At 37.5% G+C, this 24,511-nt stretch overlaps 1 protein-coding gene across 1 annotated transcript in view; it reads left to right on the top strand.

Annotated features, from left to right (window-relative positions):
* Plbd1 (phospholipase B domain containing 1) overlaps positions 1-24,511 on the top strand; it is a 67,846-nt gene that overhangs the window by 17,199 nt on the left and 26,136 nt on the right. The window contains exons 3-6 of the mRNA XM_015498188.2: positions 13,756-13,839; positions 15,557-15,695; positions 20,607-20,747; positions 21,150-21,294. Of these exons, the coding sequence (XP_015353674.1) occupies positions 13,756-13,839; positions 15,557-15,695; positions 20,607-20,747; positions 21,150-21,294 (509 nt within the window). The remainder of the gene's footprint in view (positions 1-13,755; positions 13,840-15,556; positions 15,696-20,606; positions 20,748-21,149; positions 21,295-24,511) is intronic.

The following is a 24,511-nucleotide window of genomic DNA, read 5'->3' as shown; positions in this document are numbered from 1 at the left end:
ATAAATGCAAGAGAATTCTTTCACTGCAGTACTGCAGAGTTGAAAAGAAGAAAGCACCTAGAGGCCAGAATAGAAGGCTTCGTGAAAGATGTGAGGCCTGGGTCTGGTGCTTGATAGGTGAGAACCATGTGGCCAGGCTGGGAGGAGGGTGACAGAATAGAGCGCTGAAAGCAGGCCCTGAGTCTGCAATGAGTCAGTCACATTGACAATGAGCAAGGAGTGGAGGCTCCAAATGAGCAACCCGAGGACAAGAGGTTTAAAATACAAATGGTGGCAGCCTTGTGGAAGGGTTTGAATGGAGCCCTTTTTAGCAGTTACCATTCTCTGCTTCAAACACAGAGTGTGCAGAGGTTTCTTGAACTTGAAAGATGACTTCTGTGTTCGCCTCTGTCTGATGTTTGTGATTGTGGTAGCTATTGGATGTGGAAAGTGAAAAACCCCAAGATAGTGTGGCCTGGGAAAAGGGAATGAGAAAGGAAGCCATACATTGATAAGCTTTCATCTCTCCCAAGATAAATCCTTCCCAGATGCTGGCTGCAGGTGGAGAGAAAGTGTTTCATCAAACCTAGAATGATAGTCTCTAGGAAACACTACTCTCTTCCAAGATAACTCCTCTCCAGGTGCTGGACACGGACCACAAATCCAAAGACCCAAATTCCCCAGTTCCCAAAATGAGATGCTCACTAAATTACTTACCTATGTAAGCTCAGTCCCCTCCTTTGTTCAGTGGCTCATTTTCTACCAGGAAAGTGGGTCCATACCCATAGATTTAGTACAGTTCCTGAATAAAAGGCTGAAAAGATCCATGAAGTTTGCGTCCAGCCCCATCCTCTTGGTGCCAACAGTAGCACTCCCTGCTTTCTCAAGAATGGACTTCCCGTGCACAGGGCACCAAGAGCTGGAGAGGACCTCCATTCTGAAGAAGCTTTGATATAGCTCACTGGACAGGAGATGTTGGTAAACAGCAGCATGATAAGAAGTGAATGGGGTGGATGGAATAGAGAAGTCGATATGTAAATTAGAAGAAGGAGGAAGAGGAGGAGAAAGCCAAGGAGAGGATAAGGGAAGGCGGGAAGGAGGGAAGGAAGGAAGGAAGGAAGGAAGGAAGGAAGGAAGGAAGGAAGGAAGGAAGGAAGGAAGGAAGGAAAGTAGGTCATGGAGAAAGAAGAACCATAGTCAAAAACCATCTTTAGAAAAGTCCCATGAGATGCTATTCAAAGGTTGTCGTTCTAGTCTGAAAGGCAGATGTGGAGGGGAATTTCTGAAACAGCTTACACTTAAAGGCCCTGCTTTGTGCTTAGTTCAGAGTTAGGAACGCTGAAATGACCACTAATGACCAAGCATGCTTCAAACAGATCTCTGGCAATGGATCAGGGAAGGAGGCTATTCATTCCTTCTTCCTCTCCTAGTGTGTTCCAAGACACGAAGGCTTGTTTCACATTCTGATATCCAAGTTTATTTCAAAGAAAGGGATATTCCCAGTGGAGTAGACACACAGGGCTCACAGGGCCAATAGTTCCAGCAGAGACACAACAGAGGAGATGCTACGATTCACAGGATTGCAACAACCAGACCCAAGGCATCACCAAACACTGTGACGGTCAACACCAGAGCCCACTATATGCGTCCCAACTGAGCAGCTGGAAGGAGTGTGGCTCCCTCTGAGCAAAGGTATCCAGCACTCTGAGGAGCTTAAAATGCCAACCACAAGAAAGCAAAAGCTATCACCACAAACCAGTAGTAAAGAAGGAATCCTGGTCACAGGCTAGGTGTTGCCATTGTTTGTCCTGCTACACACAGGCAGTTGTGTATGAAAAGCAGTAGCATCTTCATATACAAACATCGTTTATCAACTTCAAACATATACCACCGGGGGCTGCTTTTCAAGGAATAATCTCACACGCTAAAACACAGCCTTAGAGCAAGGGTGTCTGAGCCTGGGCTGGGAAGGTGAGTTTGCACGAGGGGACCAAAACTAAGAGCCTTCTCTTCTCAATTTTCCCTCGGCTTTCACAATAGTATATGCAGCCACCAAGAGCAGAGGGCAGTTTAGAACTTGCACATTTGTTCATTTTTTATTTTTGAGAAAAAGGAAAAAGGAGGTTTATTGCTTTGCTAGCAAAAAAGAAACACAGAAGACTTCTGTCCCAGAGGCTGTGATTCTGCCCATCAGCAGGAACAGGGGGCTTTTAAAGAGGCAATTCATTGAGGGTTTCCTTCCGTTTCTATGCAATTTCCCTTCTCTCTCCCTTTCCCTCCCACCACTCATCTCTGTTTAATGTTAATCTTTTCCTCATGCTCAATGTGTGTTATACGAAATCACATATAAGAGGTTGTGAGGGGAAAGGGGGGGAAACAAGGGAGAGAACTGAACAACAACAGATGAGGTAGAGAGGGAAGATGGGAGGGGAGGGGACGGGGGATAGTAGGGGATAGGAAAGGCAGCAGAATACAGCAGTCACTAATATGGCATTATGTAAAAATGTGAATGTGTAACTGATGTGATTCTACAATTTGTATTTGGGGTAAAAATGGGAGTTCATAACTCACTTGAATCAAATGTATGAAAGATGATATGTCATGAACTTTGTAATGTTTTGAACAACCAATTTAAAAAAAAAGAGGCAATTCAAAGGCTACATTCCACGTGTTCTCTGTTGGAGGTGTAATTCACTTGTTAATTTTGGAGACAGTCATTTCTGAGATCTTCTGGTGTCATCCCCAAAGTCTAGATTATTTCCTTTCTATAGTGGGTGTATGCTCAAGGACAGATAAAGCTGCCTAAAATGGAAGAAAGGGAATTCTGTTTCTCCTGAGATTAGGGAAGAGCCAGGAGAGGAAGAGAAGCATGTCTATTTTGAAAATTAGTTGCAGCGGTAGAGCAGCAAGGGCTACATTCAATGCATAAAGGGGGCCACTGTTACATTTCCCCACTGTCAATTTCTACATTCCATTTCTATGGAAAAATGGGCAACAATATCTCCACGTTGCTTCCTGCTAAGAGAAGGCGAAGTTGGGGGATGTAACCCAAAGTAGGACTGCCACGTTTTAAAATGGCTTTAAATGCAGCACGTTACCACCTCTAAAATGGCTTTCTTTCTATTTTGTCACTTTGGAGGCAGGAGGTGTGTGAGAAAATAGATATTGTGGGATGGACAACCAAGATGCTCAGATAAGAGGAGGATTGGTTGATCACCTTGGAAGAGATCATTTGCTCCTTGCAACTTATGAAATAGTTGAGATACCAACTATAAAAATGCAAATAAATATCATCACACCTTCTTAAGTATTTCCCCTGGAGTATGCAATAACTTTTTGCTTCCTTGAATTGTTACAACACTCCCAGATAACAATTGGGTCCTGGCCTGACCCTCCAGGGTTCATCATGATGCTAAGGCCATCTCCCTGAGTCTGCCCCTGCAGAATCATCATCATGAAGCAGCAGTAGCCAGAACCTGCTAGGGCCACAACTTAGAGTAGGGACTAGATATTTTAGGGCTATTTCTCACTGTCTTGCTCTTCTCTTCCCCTCTTCCTTTCTCCCTATTCTTCAACTGTTCCCTCCCCCAGAATCACTCAGTGCAGGATGTTGGCATTACCATGGAAACATCCCCCTCACATGGGCTCATGAGCCATGCTATAATACCCACCTGTTCCAGATGACCACAGACTGAGTGCATGGTGGCTTCTGACCCCAGACCTTTCATACATCCCCCCCACCCCCAGCTTCCTAGCATCTCTCAGAACCAGGATTTCTGACAGCCAGATGCTGCCTCCCTGAACTCCACTATTGAACAACTGCTCATCCTCCAAGTCCCTTTCAAATTTTGTCTTCTTGATGAAGCTCTTTATGATTCTATTCCCACTCCATCTCTCCCCTCCACCATCTGTTCGTGCCTTGAGGGCAGGGTCCCTATCTTAGTCATGTTTATAGACCTCAAACACTTGGCACGGTGCTTTGCCCCCAGCATTTACTTAATTACATGTTTATTAAGTTTAATTGAATCTTGTTGTTGCAATTCTATTAGAGGTGAATCAGAAGGATGAGGTATATATTTCCATGTAATACAGCATGGTAGCAGCCCTGGCCAAATTAAGCATCTTCCTTTGTTTTTCAACTCTATGGGGCAGCTTCCCTAGAGTTGCAAATTCAATTTCTGACATCTCACTGATGATGTTAATGTTGATAAATAGTCATGGATTGATTTTTAATAAAATGAGGCATGAAACCTTTCTGGAAAACAGGGTGATACAGGTGTGGAGAACTGGGATGCCCATATTGAAATGGCCCATCTCTTCCCTAGTGGGAAAGGGAGCAAGGAGAGTTTTTCATAAGCACATTCTTCAAAGGAGACTTTTAAAAGTATGTACATTGAGAAAACAGTTGCTAAAACTATGAGGAAGAGAAGTTCTAAGAAGTTTACTGCACAGAAAAAGTAAACATGATGCCTCTTTTATGTTTGTGCTACCAAGAATCTCCCTCCACACCCCCAGCTCGCTCCTTCTGATGTTAGAAACTGAACATGCTTCCAGGTCAAGGCTGTGGGCTAAGGAAAGACACTCAAAAATAACAAATGATCTATCAACTAGTAACTATTTGGAGTGTAACATAGATCACAAAATAATGATGATGATGACGATGATTCCAGCTAGTACTTAGTATGGCATTTCCACATGCCAGACACTAGTCAAATCATTTTACATATGTTAAATTATTTAATCCACAACAATACAATAAAGTACATGGCATTGTTATTCTGTTAGTAATGTGAAGACTTGGGCACAGAGAAATAATTATGTAGGTGAAAATCATAGCTAGTCAGTAGGAGCCAGGACTAGGCGGTCTAGCTACAACATTTGCCCACACATGCAAACACACAAGTGGGTTAGTCACCATGGGAAATACTAAAGGAGCCCAATGTAATCCGTTGCCCAGGGTGTCAAAACAAATAGAAAAGAGTAGGAGAGAATAAATGACAAGTGCTGAGTGACGTTGTATCAAAATAATGCAAAAAATATTCAGGAGAAGGTGGGCATACATGTGTCTTTATGACTCTCAACACGCGCATGGATGTGTCAGATATAAAGATGAGTCTCATCACCTTTAGGAGGGAACTTCCTGCCCTTGCACTCCACAGGAGATGCAACTAATCCTAATATATCCATGAAGTGGATGCTGATGTGGTGTCTGTTCATGAGGTCCAGAAGCAGGAGGAGTTAGGAATCTTGCTCTTTGTCATGTAGTCCAGAGGTAATGGAGTCACGTCTTGAACTCGGAATTCATTCTGTGTCCTTCAATGTTATACTCTGTAGCTCCACCACACAGAAGTGTGTTGTCTCAAACCAGGGATCAGAGAAGAGCCTCATCCTAAGGAATACGCAGGTGGGGGTTTCCCTCAGATCCCTTGAATGTGGAAGGATCGATGGATGGCACCACTTCTCACCTCAAGGTAGAGGTGTCTTCTCCCCTGCTATGATTGTCAGAATCAAAAATCTGGTCTCAAAATATCTTTTTAATAATTACCTCAGTTTCCCTCTCATATTTCCACCTGTCTTGTCCACTGTGATGTAGATATATCCTCAGCAGTCACTCCTAGGTCAAGATCAATGTTCCTCTGCTTCAGGATTTCTCTACCCCAGTGCTGCTGACATTAAAGGTTGAATTACTTTTTGTTCATTATAGGACATTTAGCAGCATCCTCTGCCTTTACCTGATAGATGCCAGTCGCACATCTTCCCTCAGTGTGACAACAAAAACTGTCTCCAGAAATACTCCCTAGAGGGCCAAATCACTCCAGTAAAAAAAAAAAAAAAAAAAAAAAAAAAAAAAAGACCCATCTTATTTTTAAATGGACTGAAAATGGGGGAGATCTGGAACTCTGGATAGAGTTAGGCAGGGTTCAGTGATACAGGCTTGGGGAAAAAGGTATGAACCTTTTGTTTCCTTTTCTGTATGGGCATTGTACATGAATAGACAATAATCTATTTTTTCTGAGAAATAAAACTTTATATTCACATAACTTGCTTTAATCCTAAGAGTTCATTTCTCCTGAGGCAGAGGTATTACAATATAGTCATTTCCACAAAAACAGAATAACATGTCATTTAAACTGAGTCAATTCACAATGTTCCACTCCTCCTCCAACCAGATCTCCCTATGATGGGTCAGTGTTACAGAGGCATTTGGAGGGAGGGGAGATGTTTAATTGATGGTTTTCCTGTGTCTTCTTACAGCATCCATTAATGTAGAACCATCTCATTTAGTCTTTGGTTTGGGTGCCAAAGACATCTGATGAGACTTCCAAGGTCTCCTTGGTCTCTGGATAAATAATCATTGACAACTGAGGTTGCTATATTCATTGCCTCCAACAGGCCTATGGACTCTCATGTCTACTCACTCCACCCTAAGCACACAAGAAATATTTGGCTATTCCTGAAATTTGTTGAGGTGTGTAGGGGTGTCACATTTTCTCAGAGGCCCACGCAATTCAGGCAGCATCTCTACTTTCCCATGAATGGGAAACTGAAGGGTTGTTGCCTCTCTGAGCAACTAACTCAAATCATCAAACCTACCTAGGGTTCTGTGCTGGTCAATTTTCCATTACTGTGACAAAGTACCTGAGATAATCGACTTAAAAGGAGAAATCTTTTATTTTGACTCATGGTTTCAGTACATGGTTACTTGATCCTCTTGCTTTGGACCTTGGTGAGATGCCCTGTTTGCGTCATGGTGACTGAGGAACAGACGGGCATTATGATCCCAATATCCCCTTCAAGGTCACGGTCTAATATTCTTCCATAAGGCCCCACCTCCTAAAAGTTCAATCACATCCCAATAGCACCATAAGCTGGTGACCAAGCCTTTAACACATGGGCCTTTGGGGACATTCCAGAGGCCAACTGTAGCAGGTTCATTTACCTGAAATGTGAGGCCAACACGGAGAGTCCCTTTATGGTCAAACCACATATCTGTTCAGCTCTATTCTTCTTCTTTCTCTTATTTGTAAGGTGGTAGAAATGGAAAAGTGACCAACCATATAATAGAAAAGGTCAGATGGCATAAAAAATGCAAACAAAAGTTATATGTGATGGTTCAATTTAAAAATAAATGTACAAATAATTTGAAGGAAAAATTCTTCATGAGATAAAGTTTACTAAATATAAAGACCATAATATAAAATATTTCAAAGGACTTTAATGTCGTTTACCTAACTAGCAATAAAACTTTATTTTTGCTTTATTAGCTTCAGTTCTGAAAACTACTAGGTAAAGAATATTTAAAGTATATGGGGACAAATTCTGGTTCTTGGAATGAGTCAACTCTTGCTTCCAGCTCTACTCTCTGGATCAGTAAAAAAATCATTAAAAAAAAAAAACAACCCAGATTAGAACTTTAGGGAAATTTTCAGTCCATAGGGTACAGAGAGCTCATAATCTGATACATCCACTCTGCTCTAAACTTGTAGCAGGTGATAGATAAAATATATGGAAAGAAAGCATCCTAGTAACGTAACTGGGCCTCCAAAACAAGAAAAACATCCCTTGGACCAAAAAATGGAGTAGCATGTGGTAAGGTGAGACATCACATCTTAAGCCAGGAAGGAGGAGGGGAGAGGGAGAGAGGGATAGAAAGAAGTGGGAACTGGGTCCCATGTCCCTTTCAATACTACACCCCCAGAGGCTGGGGTTGTGGCTCAGCCGTAGAGTGTTCATCTAGCATGTGTGAGGCACTGGGTTCGATCCTCAGCACCATATAAAATAAATAAAATAAAGGACTTGGAAAAGTAACTTTAAGAGAGAGAGAGAGAAAGAGAGAGAGAGAGAGAAACTCCCTTAATGAACAAAGGATCTTCCATAAGGTGTAACCTCTTAAGGGCCCATAGTACCTTCTAATACTGCCACACTGGAAACAAGTCTTTACATGTGGAAAATTTGGGAGCTTTTTATCCAAACCATAGCATCGTAGCTTATAGATAGATAAGAAGCCATGAGCATTTGCGAGTGGGGAGAACAAGGGTGGGAGGCAACCAAAAATAAAATCAGCCTGGTGTGGTGGCACATGCCTGCAATCTCAGGAGATTCAGGCGGGAGAATCCATCCTAAGTTTGAAGCCAGCCTCCGTCACTGGAATGACCCTAAGTAACTTAGCAAGCCCCTGTCTCAAAATAAAAGATAAAAAGGGCTGGGAATGTGGTTCAATGGTAAAGAGCCCCTGGGTTCAATCCACAATACCAAAAAACAAAATCAAAAAATGGAATCATCCATATGCTGGCTCAGCTACAATACCTGCAATATTCCATAGGTAAAGTCCTCAGAAAAGTTTTATGAGACCTGATTCCCAGAACTCAGATGCAGGTACAGGGGGAAATGAGAGGAGAGAGATATATATAAACAAACAGACAAACCAGCACACCAGAGTTCCAAAACACACACACACACACACACACACACACACACACACAAATTGAATGCTAAGAAAAACAGTCAGCTAAATCAATGATTATATAATGAATATACTCCAGATTAATTTGTGGAATAGTTTAACAAAGACTTAACTTATTTTAAGTTATTTTGATGTTTTAAATTTTATGTTATTTATTTATTTTTAATTTTCACTACTTGAGCCCAGGGTCTTGCACATGTTAGGCAAGCACTCCCACACTGACCTACAATACCCCCAGCACTTTTTATTTTATCTTAAGACAGGATCCTGTTACATTGCTCAGGCTGACTTCAAATTTGTCATCCTCCTTCCTCGGCTTTCAGAGTAACAGGGATTATAGGTGTGTGCCACCACATTTGGCTTTAACAAAAACTTTCAATTTGCTTAGGATGCTTTAAGTTATAAACAAAAAAACTTGAGGGAGAATTTATGGACTAAAAGGGAGAAATAAGAAGACAGATATTTTATTTATTTGTATGTTTGTTCTTTCTAGATAAATATGACACTCGAGTGTATTTTGACATATTATAAATACATAGAATAAGTAGAACTTGTTCCAGTAAGAATCCCATTGTTGTGGTTATATAGGCTGTGGAGTTACATTGGCCATGTATTCATATGTAAGGATAGGTACACTATGTCTGATTCATTCTACTGTCTTTCCTTTTCCCATCCCGTCTCCCTTCCCTTTATTCCCCTTTTGTCTAATCCAATAAGAGGCTACCTTTTCTCCAATGTATGTTTATGGCACCTTTGAGAAGACAAATATTTTTAAATACCCTATTAGAAAAATGATAAAAGGGGCTGGGGTTGTAGTTCAATGGTAGAGTGCTTGCCTAGCACATGTGAGACACTGGGTTCAATCCTCAGTACAACATAAAAATAAATAAGTAAAATAAAGGTAATGTGTCCTTCTACAACTAAAAAGATTTAGAAAGAAATTATAAAAGCAAATTATAGAGGGAAAGTGACTAGGTCCAGTCTACATAGAGGGGAAGGAATGGCATACCTGAAGCAGGGGTCACTGGGGGCATTTCTAGAGGACTGGTTACCACACCTCCCTTTTACTTCTACATTATTTTGAAGCAGTTCTCAGATATCATGTCATCTCTTCTGTAAATATTTCAATGTGTATCCCTAAAGGGTAAGACTCTTTAAAAATATAGAACAAAAGTACCATTATTACATCTAAAATTTAGTAATTATCCTCAAATATTTATATATTCAATCTGTATTTGATTTTTCAGTAGTATCATGAATATCACAATATGTTGAGTCTGATTGGTATATTTCTTTTTTATTGTGTTTAAGTCACTTTTAATCTATTATTTCCCTCTTCTTTCTCATAATTTATTTGTTGAAGAAACTGTTTAACCTATAATTTGCTGCAGTCTGGGGTTTGCTTATCCATGTGGTATTAATTCAACAGATCTTCTAAATTTCCTTATAGACAGTCATTGATTTTTAAGATAGAATTTTTCACAAAACAAAATCAGGGTGAATCTTGTCATCAAGACATTGAATACTTTTTAAGGTGATAGTTATGACAGTATTGTCATTGCTCAGTGTATGCAAACTCGTCTTGTCTATTTATATTGTTATCACACTTCAGTTATGTATCTCATCTGGAGGTGCTAGGGATTGAACCTAGGGGTGCTTTATCACTGAACTACATCCCCCATTTTTCTTATTTTTAAATTTGAGACAGGGTCTCTCTAAGTTGCTGAGACTGGCCTTAAACTTGCAATCCTCCTGCCTCAGCCTCTGAAGTAGCTAGAAATACAGGTGTGCACCACTTTAACAAAAACTTTATATTTGCTTAGATTGCTTTAAAGTTATAAGCAAAAGAAAACTTGAGGAAGAATTTATGGTACAAAAAGGAAGAAAAAGAATACAGGTAAATATTTTTGAATGACTTATTATAAATATTATAAAAACTTGGGGCTGGGGATGTGGCTCAAACGGTAGCGAGCTCGCCTGGCATGCGTGCGGCCTGGGTTCGATCCTCAGCACCACATACAAACAAAGATGTTGTGTCCACCGAAAACTGAAAAATAAATATTAAAATTCTCTCTCTCTCTCTCTCTCTCTCTCTCTTAAAAAAAAGAAAGCCCCTTTTAAAAAATATTATAAAAACTTACAGAAAGTCATTTTCTAAAATCTCACTAATAGGCAAACTGTGGACTAGACACAGAAAAAGATTGAGAAATTTACATAATATACAGCCCAGAGATATAAAAAGGGTAAAATACTAAAAGCCTGTTACTAGACATAGCAATTGGATTAAGAAATTCCAACATAGGACTTTTAGGAGTACCAAAAAGTTGACTGAAGGGAATTTCAGATAAGAAGTAACTGATAGGGTAATAGCTAAGAATTTATCAAAATTGAGAAAAAACAAATGCCACTTCCTTAGTTGGAAGACACAATCTATTAAATTGCTACAACACCATGAATGAAACTACATAAAATTGAGGGTAAAGAGAATAATCTTAAAAGCTATCATAAAGACATTAACTACAAAGGAATCTCAACTACATAGCATACTTCTCATCACTAATAATAGAGTCATAAAATATTTACTGAGAAAAAAATATCTAACTAGCATTTTATAACTATTTAAACTATCCAGGTAAGATCAAAATAAGGATATGTTCATACATATAAATTGAAACAAATTACCACCCATTCTTCTATTAAATTATTAAAGGATATACTTTAGTTAGAATAATAGGAGGGAAATTTTGAAATGTAAGAAACAATAGTTATAATATAAGAAACAAAAAAATTAACAAAAATCTTGATTTTGAAAATTAAAAAATAAAAATAATTTTAAACATATAAATAGTTTTACATTCAAAAGGTAAAACTAAATCTCTGAACAAAAATATGATGGAAAGTGTCCACAGCTAAGACTTACTAAAATATACTTCACATTTGGATGAAAAGAGAATTATAAAATTCATTTAGATTTTTATAAGAAAATATGTAGTTATGAGTGGTTTCTAAAATGATTATATGAATAGAAGATGGATGACAGTGTTATCTAAATAAAGAAAGCCTAAAAGAGCAAATGAAGAAAGGGATAAGAAATAGAAAGCAAAAGCTTATAAAGCCAAATCCAATAATATTAAAATCATAGTAAGTATAAATAGATTATTTTCATTAACTAAAAATATTTACTCTAAGCATTTGAGACATTTTTATTTTTAATTTTTAATTAATTTATTTATTTGTTCTAATTAGTTATACATGACTGCCGCAGTCTGGCTGGGCACAATTCAGGAGCCACTTATCAAGCAGAAGCGAACTTTCTTTTTAGAACACACACACACTGCACCACACCAGCTCTTCAGGAATTCCCTCAGAGCCCAACTGCCACCACCATCTTCCCACAAGCCTCTCAACACGCCCCCCACCCCCACTCCTCCTGCTCTTGAGGCTGGGTCAAGTGGGCAAAGCCAAAAGAGTCCCCCAGTGAGCAGCTACGTGGTCTGAAAGGGTGGGGAAACAGCCCAATGAGCATCACCTCAGAGGAGCCAATCAGCTGGTAGCTGGAAGTTTGCTGGGGCCATGGTGAGCCAATCAGCTGGAAGTTTGCTGGGGCCCCTTTGGCTGTGGCTCTCAACACATGACAGCAGAATGCATTTAGATTCATAGCACACAAATGGAGCACAATTTTTCATGTCTCTGGTTGTACACGAAGTAGAGTCACACCATTCATGTCCTCATACATGTACCTAGGGTAATCATGTATATCTCATTCCATCATCTTTCCTACCCTCATGCCCCCTCTCCCTTTTCCTCCCTCCCCTTTGCCCTATCCAAAGTTCCTTCATTCCTCCCATGTCCCACCCCCATTATGGATCAGCATCCACTTATCAGAGAAAACATTCAGCCTTTCCTTTTGGGGGATTGGCTTACTTCACTTAGCATGATATTCTCCAGTACCATCCATTTACCAAGAAATGCCATACTTTTATTCTCTTTTATTGCTGAATAATATTCCATTGTGTATATATACCACAGTTTCTTTATGCATTCAACTATTGAAGAGCATCTAGGTTGGTTCCACAGTTTAGCTATTGTGAATTATGCTGCTATAAGCATTGATGTCATTTCTAATTTTTAAGTTTTAACATAAAGAATCTCAAATACCCAATAATTCTGTGAGGAATGGAAATTAAACGGAGAAATTATTTAAACCTAACAAATTGTTGAAAATCAAAGTCTGACAATACAAAGTGATGGTGAGGTGGTAGAGGAAGAGGTCTGAGAATATAAATTGGTAAATCTGTGTGGTGAACAATTAGCAATAACTAGTAATTTTATGTATAAAAGTCCATATAATATATGCATACCATAAAATATACATATATAAAATTAATAGATATTGACAAATGTTTATATGATGTGTCATATATATGATATTCATCCCAGCAGTGATTTTGTGTGTGTGTGTGTGTGTACATGTGTGTATCAATTTAATATATGTAGGTGGTGGATCCTTGAGTATTTATAAATTTACCAATAAAGTCTATGCTTTTCTATATCCTGGAAATATTTCCCAATTTTATACACACACATACACACATACATTCTAAAAGAACAGGCAAATGTGTAAAAAAAAAAAAGGACACAACAATTCTTAAAATTGCATTACAATATTGAAAAATTAGTTACTAGTTAAATATCCGTCAGAGGAATGCATACATGAATTGGTGCATAGTCATACTATACAATATCATCAGCAGTGGAAAAGAATGAATTTAATGGGCAGATGGTAACTTAGGTATTTCTCTAAAATTTATGTTAAGAGAAACAAATCAAGATCAATTTTTGTTCATATTTTGTTCTTCAGCATGATAACATTCATTTAACCCTAAACATTGTTTAGGGTTAAAATATGTATAGTGATTATATAAAAATATACATGGGAAAAATATCAGATTTAAGGTTGCAGTTACCACTGGGGAGAAAGGAGAGAATTAACGTCAGGAAGGTGTATACGGGGACTTCAGTCTTTCTAATATTTTGTTTTATGTCTTAAAATATAGATGGAAAATATGACAAAATATAATGATCTAATAAATTTAAGTGGTGAATACTTGGTTGTTTGCTATATTCTATGCCTTCCATGTGTTAGAAATATTTTTTAATTTAAATTGTGTGTTTAGTTTATTTTAAAAAATATAGTAGAGAAGATTTGTAATTGGAGGCACACTATTTAACCAAAAGATTGGGTAAATTGCCATGATGAAGAAATTCAAGAAGAAATCTAGGAATCTAACAGTTCTCATCTGTCGTTTCAGACACATGAATGACCACTTCATAAATCTCTACCCACAGCTGATCAAGAAACCTTCCCTCGTGGATAAAGTGAAGGATTTTATGGAGTATGTATAAAAGCTTTCCTCTTTTCATTGTTGTTAAGACTAAAGGGCCTGAAACTGTCATTTCAAAGAGCGATTATTCCTTTTCCATCTCTGTAGCAGGATTCTGAAATTGTTCTAGAACAACTCTAGGGCATAGCATTTTTTTGATGATGGCATGAAAACTGGTTTCAGAAAACATATCCTCCAATTTCTGCTGTTTCAAAGGTCAACTTAAATGTCACAGTGTCAGTTGCTAACACTGCTAGAGGACACCATCAGTGTGCAGCAGGCAAAGTTAAATCCCTGAATCCCTTCTGCATGGGTGCCTTGCTGCTTCCTGCAGGGAGCCTTTCTGCTGCCTCCTTGTTTCTTTTTCTTGGGTCTGGTGGCTAACCCAGGCTGGGTATCAGCTAATATCTAAAGTCATCATTCTCAACATCCTATAAGAATATTTTCATTTTAATAAAGTTTCTGAAGACTAAAATTTTAAATAAGATTAAATTTGTGGAATGACAAGAGATTCATTTGGGGATGGAAAGGGTCTTGGTTTAGCCTTCCAAATCACACACTAAGCAACCTCTTCTTGAAATGCTACAAGTCCTGCAGGGCATCAGTTAAAAACTATGAGGCTAGATCCTGTTAGGCAATGACATTGTATTATTTTAAGAGTTATCTAGCAATAGCCTGAACAAAAAAAAAAAAAAAAAAAAGAAAAGAAAATAGCTCTCTGTATACAAAGTCATATCAGATCATCCCAGATAGAACTGAAAGAAAAAAGAATAAAAGGATTATTTTAAAAGTAAGGGTTTTTTTTTTTGCAGATTCTCAATTGTTTGGGAAGAATCTAAGAGTGGACCTAAGCCCTGTGCCTTGCTTTCTGGATGACGTTTGGGGGTGTTAACCCATGTTTCATATCTTGTGGGCTCTGTATTGCCAAGAGGGCTTCATGGGTATCTAAAGCCAAATGCATATATGTCAATCTGAGTTGAGCTGAACACTGTATTTTATTTCGATCACACATAAAGACCTAACACTTGTTAGTTACCTTAGTAAAGGAGAAATTAATAACCTAAGTTAAAAAAAAGAGGTTTTTGCTAATCCTGTTCAGCAGGGGATATTGAGACACACATTAATAACAACTGAAATGGGATGAACCACCGGGGGAGGGAAGGAAGGGAAAGGGAAAGTGCTAGAAAATGATATTGGCCAATTGTGTGCATGTACAAATATGTAATAGTGAATCTCACCATTATGTACAACTATAATGCACCAATTAAAATATGGAAAAAAGAAATGAGATGAATCATAAGCTGTGAAAATGATCTGAGAGAGAAGCATAAAATCTAGAAATCACCTTGTCTTTATGAGTTTTATTTCCTGTGGTCTAAGTACCATTTCTACACACAGATGTAATCAACTTGTTCTTATTGACTTATTTACATATTATGGTTTATATGAAATGCATTTGTGTTTGGTATCATTTCTTGGTATCACAGGTAGATTAATATTGCACATGTGTTTTGGTTCTAGATGAGCCAGAAAAATCCATTAAAGAGGAGGGAGAAATTAACATTCATTTAAGGTTTGCTCTGAAATCTTTTGAGTAACTGGAATATTATAAGATCCAGAACTTAAATTATTTTAGCATTAGCATCTGTCATCTCTAAATGCCTGGTTTGATTTAGTTTTGGATGAGCAACCACTGAGACTTCTAGTACAAATATGATTTCTCTTCCAGAAGGCAAAATCATTGGACTCGGAAAAACATCAAAGAATTCAAGAATGACTCATTTTGGAGACATACAGGCTATATCGTGGCACAAATGGATGGGCTATATGTAGGAGCAATGAAGAGGGCTATGGCCGAAGGAACAAAGGTATTATTTTTAAGAAGCTGCTCAATTTATATGTCAAAATATTGTGAAATAACATTACAGTTTAGAAGCAGATCAAATTAGGACACAAGCATAAATTCCTTGTGGATAAGCACTATTATTTTATCTGTCATATTCTAGTACCTAACTCACTGTCTGACACAAAATTTAAGTTCAAAACACAAATAAACAACTTGTTTCTGTGTTTTCCACTCTTTCATACAACTGTGTTAGGAAGAAATTTTAAAACATGATGTGAACATAGTGGTTTTTAACTAACCTGATAAAGAGTTTAGTGTTTTAAACTATAGGTTAATTAAGACAAATATCTAGGGATAAATTTCTGTTTTCCACACTCCACAGCATCCATATAAACATATAAACACATACACATAGTAATTCTGGGGGAAACTACTGAATCATTGAGGCTTCCAAGGTACCATTGGATATCTTCCAAAAATTATTGTGGGCATTTTGTTTCCTGGAGGTAATATATATGTAGGTGTGTGTGTGTGTGTGTGTGTGTGCGCACATATATATATACACCCTAGGCAAAACATACAAAAAGACTGTTCACAGAAAAATGATGCACATGATTGTTAATCATATGAGCTCAGCCCTGCTCATAACATGAGAAATGTAAATTAAGTCCATACTGGTAAATATTTTCTCATCAGTTTGGCAAAAATTCCAAAGTGTGAAAGTGCACCCTGTTGGCAAGGCTATGGGAATCCTAAAATACTGGTGGGAATGCAAACTGGTGTGTTCACTGTGAATGGGAACTTTTGTCACTTTGTATCCAAATCATATACTTACATTTGATTTTACCCAGCAATCCCACTTCCAGTATTATCACAGAGATATACACTTTTGCACTGCAATATACGATATGACAAATATATAAGTGTATTCATGGCAGATAATTTATTATATCAAAAGACTGAAAGCAGTCAGATACATAGAGGCTGGCTGTGTCAATAATGTAGCTGTAAACAAAGATGAGGTAGACCTCCAAATGCTGTTAGGGAATGACCTTTTGGATTTGTTATTAAGTGTAAAAATATAAGATGAAGAACAGGGTGTATTGTGTGCTGTCTTTCATATAAAAAAGGAAAATGAGTTTAATTCTTTAGAATAAATACCAAGGAGTGATGGTGTAAGCTGGGTCACATGGTGATTCCATCTCTAGTCTTTTCAGGAACATCCTTACTGATTTCCACAGTGGTTGTACTAATTTATGATCCCAACAACAGTGTAAAAAATGTTTTTTGCCCCCTACATTATTATTATATTATTTGTATGCTTGATGGCTGCCATTCTGACTGGAGAAATACATTTACACCAATGTTTATAGCAGCACAATTCATAATAGCCAAATTACGGAACTAGGAGTTTTATTCAGCCATAAAGAAAAATGAAATTATGAAATTATGTTATTTGCAGGAAAACAGATGTAACTTGAGAGCATTATGTTAAGCAAAATAAGCCATACTCAGAAAATCAAGGGCCATATGTTTTCTGTCATATATGGAAGCTAGAGAGGAAAAGGGAGGGCAGAGGAGTTGGGGTGTGTTTATCTTATGAAAATAGAAGGGAGACCAAAAGAATAGAGGAAGGTGTCAAGGGGGAAAGTAGAAGGGAGGAAAATGGGAGGTACTGGGGAACAATATTAACCAAGTTATAATTTTATAGCATGCATGTACAAATATGTAAAAAGTTCTATTATTATGTATAATTATAATGCACCAATTTAAAAAGTGAACAAGGAAGACATGCACAAAATAATGAGGAATGGCTTGAAAACAGTTGAGACAGGGTCTCCCTAATTGCTCAGGATCTCATTAAGTTGCTGAGACTGGCTTTAAACTCATGATCCTCCTGCCTTAGCCTTGCCAGCCGCTGGGATTACAGGTATGGGCTACTATACCCATCGATAACTAATTACCTTTTGAAGAGGGAATAAAAGAGAATGGAGGGAAGAGGAATGAAAGCAACATTTCTCTGAATGTACCTTTTTTATAGTTTTGACTCAGGAGCCATATAAATGTTGTTCTTGAATTGTAAAACACATTTAATCACAGAGAGGTAAAGCAGTCCCTAAAAAATTGAAACAAATGTATCTAACTATGTAACAAGTGATGGCATAACTACATAGAGAACTATTATTTCAAGTGACATTGAAATTGTTGCCGCTGTACATCTTTAGTGGGATAGACCCTAGGGACAAGAAAGACCACCAACAATAACAACAATAAAGGGCTGGAATGTAGCACAGTGGCAAAGCATCTGCCTCATTCGCAAAGCCCTGGTTCAACCCCCAGTTCTAAAAAGAAGCCCACCAAAAAAAAAAAAAAAGAACAAAAACCTTTTTAAACTGTATGTGATAATCTCACCTTAATAATAGTATTAGTCTTGGTATTTGGAAATTTGATAGATTTGGATGAATGGATAGATAAAGTAAAATAAAAATAAGTAATTATGTCAGACACCAGAATTTTCAGCATTGAAAAAATTGATGAAGTAAAGACTTTGCAGTCTTTTAAACTTGAAATATAGATAACTGCCTCAAAAAAAAAAAAAAAAACTTATTCCCTCAAAGTAACCTTTGATCATTCTTCAGAATATGACTTAGGGTAGACAATGGTGTCTTAATACACAGGAGCACTACCATGAAGAAAAAGATTGATAAGCTCAGCTGAATTTATCAATAAAGATTATTCTTTTTATCAAAAGATATCATATGGGGCTTGGGTTGTGGCTCAGTAGTAGAGCACTTGCCTAGCACTCATGAGAATGATTAGCACATGTGAGAATGGAGCAATTCTCAGCAACATATATAAAAAAATGAATAAAATAAAGGTCCATCAACAACTAAAAATACATGTAAAAATAATTTTTTAAATAGTCATTATATCGAAAGTGAAAGATAAGCTATAAACTAAAGAAGATATTTGCAATACATTTAACTAACAAGATTTTTTATCCAAAATACATATGGAACAAAAATAGAAAATACTCAATGGAAAAATTGGTTAAAAAAAACAGAATTTTATAGAAGAGGAAATGCAATGACTCATAAATATTAAGAAATGTTCAGTTTCAGGGAAATGCATATTAAAACCTCTCTGAGATCCTACCACACACTAAAATTGTGTGTGGCAAATTACAAACCAGAAAGATAATATTGCTAATTATTTAAAGAGCTCCTAAAAATCAAGTGGGGGAAAAAACAAAGAACAACCCAGTAGAAAAAAATGAAATATATGAAGAGTTTACAGAAAACAAACTCAAAGGTTTTTAGAGATATGCTCAACCTTACTTAAAACAAACAAACAAAAAATACAAATTCAAATTACTATGGGATAGAGTTTTCACTTATTAGATTGGAAACAAACTAAATATTTAAAATGTTATTGAAGCTGGAAGGGTATAAATTGAAACAACTCCTCTAGAACAATCTGGCAATATCAATTAAAATTAAAATCATTTCTAGGAATTTCTTCTACTCATAGACTCAAATTCATCCATAATTAATTATTGTTTATAATAGCACAAGTATTATAATAGTATTGTTTATAATAGTAAAAGGCTAGAACAAACCTGAAAGTCCATCAACAAAACAGTAGCTAAAAGTATTATAATACTCCCATACATTGAAATGCTACTTAAAAGAATGGGTGGGATTTTTATACCCAATATGAAAAGACCCCAGATATGAACAGAAAAAAAAAAGGTGAAGGGTAATTCATATAGAACACCATTCGTGTTAAAAAATGTATTTATATGACATTTTAAAAACTTTGCAGATACACAAAAGAAATTAGTAGAAATGATAAATGAGATAGAATGAAATTAAAGCAAATGGAGAATAAGAGACTATCCAATAAAGACCTTCTTATGATTGTTTAATTCTTGAATGATGAATGTATTACTTATTCAAAAAAGCAAAACTAAGAGAATATTTATGTAAATAAGTTATCAGGTTGGGGGGTTTTGCTTTTGTTTTACTTTTTTGTTAAAATGTCATTTGTATTCATTCGTCTCCCCACCTCTATTAAGCCAGTTTGTTTATAGATGCCCAGCCTAGAGATATGCTGGTAGATTGCACCTTGCTGGAGCTGTGAACTCTAAAACGTTCACACTCAAGTGCAATCTGACAGCTACTTCAGGGTTAGCGCCTTCTGATCAGTTCATTCTATGTTAAGCACACAATCAAAATCAGAACCATTATACTGAAATTTTTGCTGTAAGAGTTTTTTTTTGCTGGGGTGATTTCTCCCTTGGCAATGTCTGGAGGAGATATTTTTGGTTGTCGAAACTTGAAGGTTGGCTGGGTGCAGCAGCTCAGGAAGCTGAGGCAGGAGAATTGGAGGTTCAAAGCCAGCTTCAACAAAGCAAGGTGCTAAACAACTCAGTGAAACCCTGTCTCTAAATAAAATACAAAATAAGGCTAGGGAGTGGCTCAGTGGTTGAATGCCCCTGAGTTTAATCCCTGCTACCCCAAAACCAAAACCAAAAATAAAAAACCTAGAAGGCTGCTACGAATAACCAGAGGGTAGAGGTCAGGGGTACTACTAAACATCTTACAGGGCACAGCCCCCCAAAATAAAGAATTACCTGCCTTACAATATAACTAATGCCAAGGTTGAGAAAACCTGTTATAGAGAAAAGCAAACAGAAAGCTCTGTTTTATTTTCTAAGAAGACATTCCAAATATCTGTGGATATCAGACATGCTAACACATCTCTTCTAATTTATAAAGCCATAATAATTATTTTGTTAAGTTAAAAAAGCCAGGACATTTGTTACTTAAGAGACCCTTCACAATAGAATAATTTAATGGCACCTTAACAAAAGGAAAACTAGAAAATGACATGTGTCACAAAGTGATGCTAAGTCTGTGTTCTCTCCCAGCCCATGACCATGTTCCAGATTCAGTTCCTAAATGCTGTTGGAGATCTACTGGATCTGATTCCCTCTTTTTCTCCCACAAAAAGCAACAACATGAAGGTTTTCAAGAGATGGGACATGGGACATTGTTCTGCTCTTATCAAGGTAAGACATAGAAGCTCCTATCTTTTCCCTGGTTCACACAGAGTTTTCTGTATGGCACCCAAGAATGGCAACATCTCATCACCCCTGGCTGAATATCAGTTGATGATGTATCAGTTCATGAGTTCCTGGTATTCTTCCTGATATGGCAAAAGTTGAGAACTGGAAGGAACTTTGATGGAGGGAATTGGAAGTTGAAGCTATTACCTCTGCTTCCCTTTCATTTGGGATGTTAAGACATCTGTTTTGTGCACAGTAAAGTTAATGTTCAACTCCTTGGCCATATTTTTTGATGATAAAGATAACAGTAAACACCTAAATTGACACATCTTCTCCATGCTTCCTACACTTACTATTGAAGTCAGTTATCCATCTGTCTTTGTGTCACTATGATTCTGGCTACAGGTTCTTCCTGGATTTGAGAACATCTTTTTTGCTCACTCAAGCTGGTACACTTACGCAGCCATGCTCAGGATATATAAACACTGGGACTTCAACATCAAAGATAACGACACCAGCAGTAGTCGCCTCTCTTTCAGCAGTTACCCAGGTAAATAAATTTAGAGGTATATCTGAGTACTTTTTCAAAATAAAAACTTGGTGATTTAGAGTTAACTGAAAGGGAGAAGACATGTTTAGTGCTCAGTATACATTCTGATTTTAGTGTGCCTTTTGAATGAATATATCTCTAATACTTATTTAATAGAATGACATAAATAGGATAATGGAGTTGCCAGGAAGTAGACGCTTTGTAAATGTAAACGAATGCATCTCAATTCATTTCAACAAATTCCAGCTGAGCACTTATTTAGTACATGACATTTTCCCCAGGTCCTGCAGAGGAAGTGAAAAGAAGCACGACAGGTCCTTCATTCAGAGCCTGTGCTTGTTTCTCTTATTCATTACTATATCTGCAGCACTTAATCTAGTGTGTAGTACCTAGTACTTTCTACATTTTTTTGCTTAATGAGTGGATAAATGAATATGTAGGCTTCCATTATAGTCAGGAGGCCAAGATAAGTACAATACAGATGATGATGATGATGATGATGATGATGATACTGGATACTGAATACGCTACAGAAGTGTAACAGAAGTCATGAGTATTGCAAAGAGGGAGGACTCACTTCTGACTGTTGGGGAAAGGAAAGAGGTTGACATTTCAGATAGACCATGACTGATGGCTGAATTTGAACAAGTAGAGATGGATAGGAGGATAGTCTCTGTAGAAAAGGGCCTGCAAGATCCTATACCTAAAGGAAAGGAGTTTGAAAAGAAGCAGACCTTAGAAAAGTGGAAACAATTGGCACAAACACATGACCCCTTGAAAGGGACAACCGCTGAGCTCCCACCAATGTTTGTCATCAGGAATGTGGAAACCAGTGTTTCCAGATCCTACAGCTTCTTGACATGGGAATATAGATTTAAAAAACATAACTCACCGTGAGAACCCAGTGAAGCATGTCTGCTACCTGAAGTTGGCCCCTCAGTTGCAGGTTTGCAACCTCTTCAGGAAATGTCATGAGCAAAGACAAGGGGGACACGTTACCAAACGTCTGAGGGTCCAACGTGGGAGGAGCTTGGACAGTTTAACTTGTAATGACACATCTGTAACTTGTAGGGTGGTCATGCCAGCTACCTGTTGTATCTGTTTACCTTTGTCAGCGTACGATTGCCCTTCCTGGTATTTCCTTGACAGTACTAACACCAACTCAGCAGGAATTCTACCCAGTAGGTTTCTGTCCTTCTCTCTTGATCCTTGGTTTGATTTCATGTTTATTTTGGTTTGCATAATTTTCTTAGTGCAGAGGGAGACTGAGGACTCTCTCCAAGTTAGACTGTGTTTTGCTTTTTTTTTTTTTTTAATGTTCTATAGACTGACATGTAAGGACTGCAAGAGACTGAGACAGTCTGATAGACTTACTCTTCCTCTTATTTGTGATTCAGTGCATTTCTCAGAGGTTACCTGCACTGCTTGAAATCTCTGTGGAGTCTGGTGTTCTCCAGTAGACTTTCAATCCTAGATTACAAAGGTCCCAACGGAGGAGGACACGGAGGATTTTCTATGAAACTCATGACATTTGCATATTAATCTTTCAAGATTAGAAACATAGGTCAATAATATAGATAATATAAAGACTTTTTGGAACAATCCAATCTGCAAGAGAACAAAAGACATGTTTATATCCCAGATGTTTTTTAATAGGATTTTTGTAGAACAAGGTGATTAATATTTTCTCTAGATAGTTTTGCTCTCAAGAGAAAACATGAAAAACATACAGAGTCTTATTTATATTACAGATATTGAAAGGGATCAGCCAACTGGATTAATCTAATAAACATGGCTCTAAGCTTTGTTGTGACGTTCATGTCACATGCATTGTTGAATCGAGAACAAAGCTCAGAGTTTTGTTGGCTTTTCTTTGGTGAAGAAATGTTATGGTAGATTAAGTGGGAGAGGAGTAAGGAGAGGTGGGTTTTTTGTTTTGTTTTGTTTTGAAGGCTTCTTCATTATCTAGGATGTTAAGAATTTCTGAGTCAATGATAATAATGTTTTGTGTTTTTGATAGTGGTTAAGAATAGATCTTAATTTTCCTCACCATAAAATAGTAACTAAATACAGTGTTAGATATGTTAATTGGCTTGATTGTAGTTAAAATTTCACAATGTATTTGTATATCAAAACATCATGTTGTAAACTTTTTATGATACACAATTTTAGTTGCTGATTCTGTTTCAATGCAGCTGGGAAAAGGGATGAAAGTGAAGTTAATTGAGAAATGAGAAAATGCTCTGTGTTAAGATTGGTTTGTATGTTTATGTTAAAGTTAAACACAGGCAATATAAAAATTAAAAAAAAAAACCCAAAACTTCTAAGTAACTTCTAAAAGAGAGTCAAATTTAAATTGAGACATAAAGACAATTTCAATCAGGCCAATGAGGATAAGGTGGTGGCAGAATGTTCCATGTGGAACAGACACTAGGTAAGTCAAGAGAAAGTGTAGAGAGGCCATTAAGAGAGAATGAAGATCAATACAAGATGATTAAAATGGGTGGGCCGGAGCTGGAGGAGAAGGGCAGAGTGATCTGATCCTATTCCTTGAGGGAGCAAGGCTACACTTTGGAGATGGTAGTTGTACTGCACCCCATGTGGAGGCTCATCCAAGTTTTCGGCGGACACAACATGGTTGTTTGTATGTGGTGCTGAGGATCGAACCCGGCCGCACGCATGCCAGAAAAAGCTGAGCATGCGTGGTAGACAGATCACTCCAATTGGAGGAGGAGCACAGCCGCCGCCCGACCCTGCAAGGGAGACTTTTCAACTATACAAGAGCAATATAAATATATAGGGGGAAAATTTCAAAAACACAACAGTTTCACCAAGCAGAAAGAAACGCGAGCAGTATGAAAAGACAAGGAAAGAAAGGACCACAAGCAATGCAGGTCAACTCAACTTTAGAAGGGGTAATAGCTGCAGCAGATGGAATGTCAGATAAAGAATTCAGGATATACATGCTTCAGATGATCTGGAGTCTCAAGGAAGACATTAGACAGCAAAATCAGACAATGAAAGATCACTTCGACAATGAATTACATAAACAAATCCAGGAAGCAAAAGATCAACTATACAGGGAGATAGAGGTTATAAAAAACAAACAAACAGAAATCCTAGAAATGCAGGAAGCAATAAACCAACTTAAAAACTCAATTGAGAATACTACCAGCAGAGTAGAACACTTAGAAGATAGAACATCAGACAATGAAGA

Source organism: Marmota marmota, unplaced genomic scaffold, assembly GCF_001458135.2.
Source record: "Marmota marmota marmota unplaced genomic scaffold, marMar, whole genome shotgun sequence".
NCBI classification, from domain to species: Eukaryota; Metazoa; Chordata; class Mammalia; order Rodentia; family Sciuridae; genus Marmota; species Marmota marmota.
This window is presented reverse-complemented; position numbering and strand designations above follow the sequence as displayed.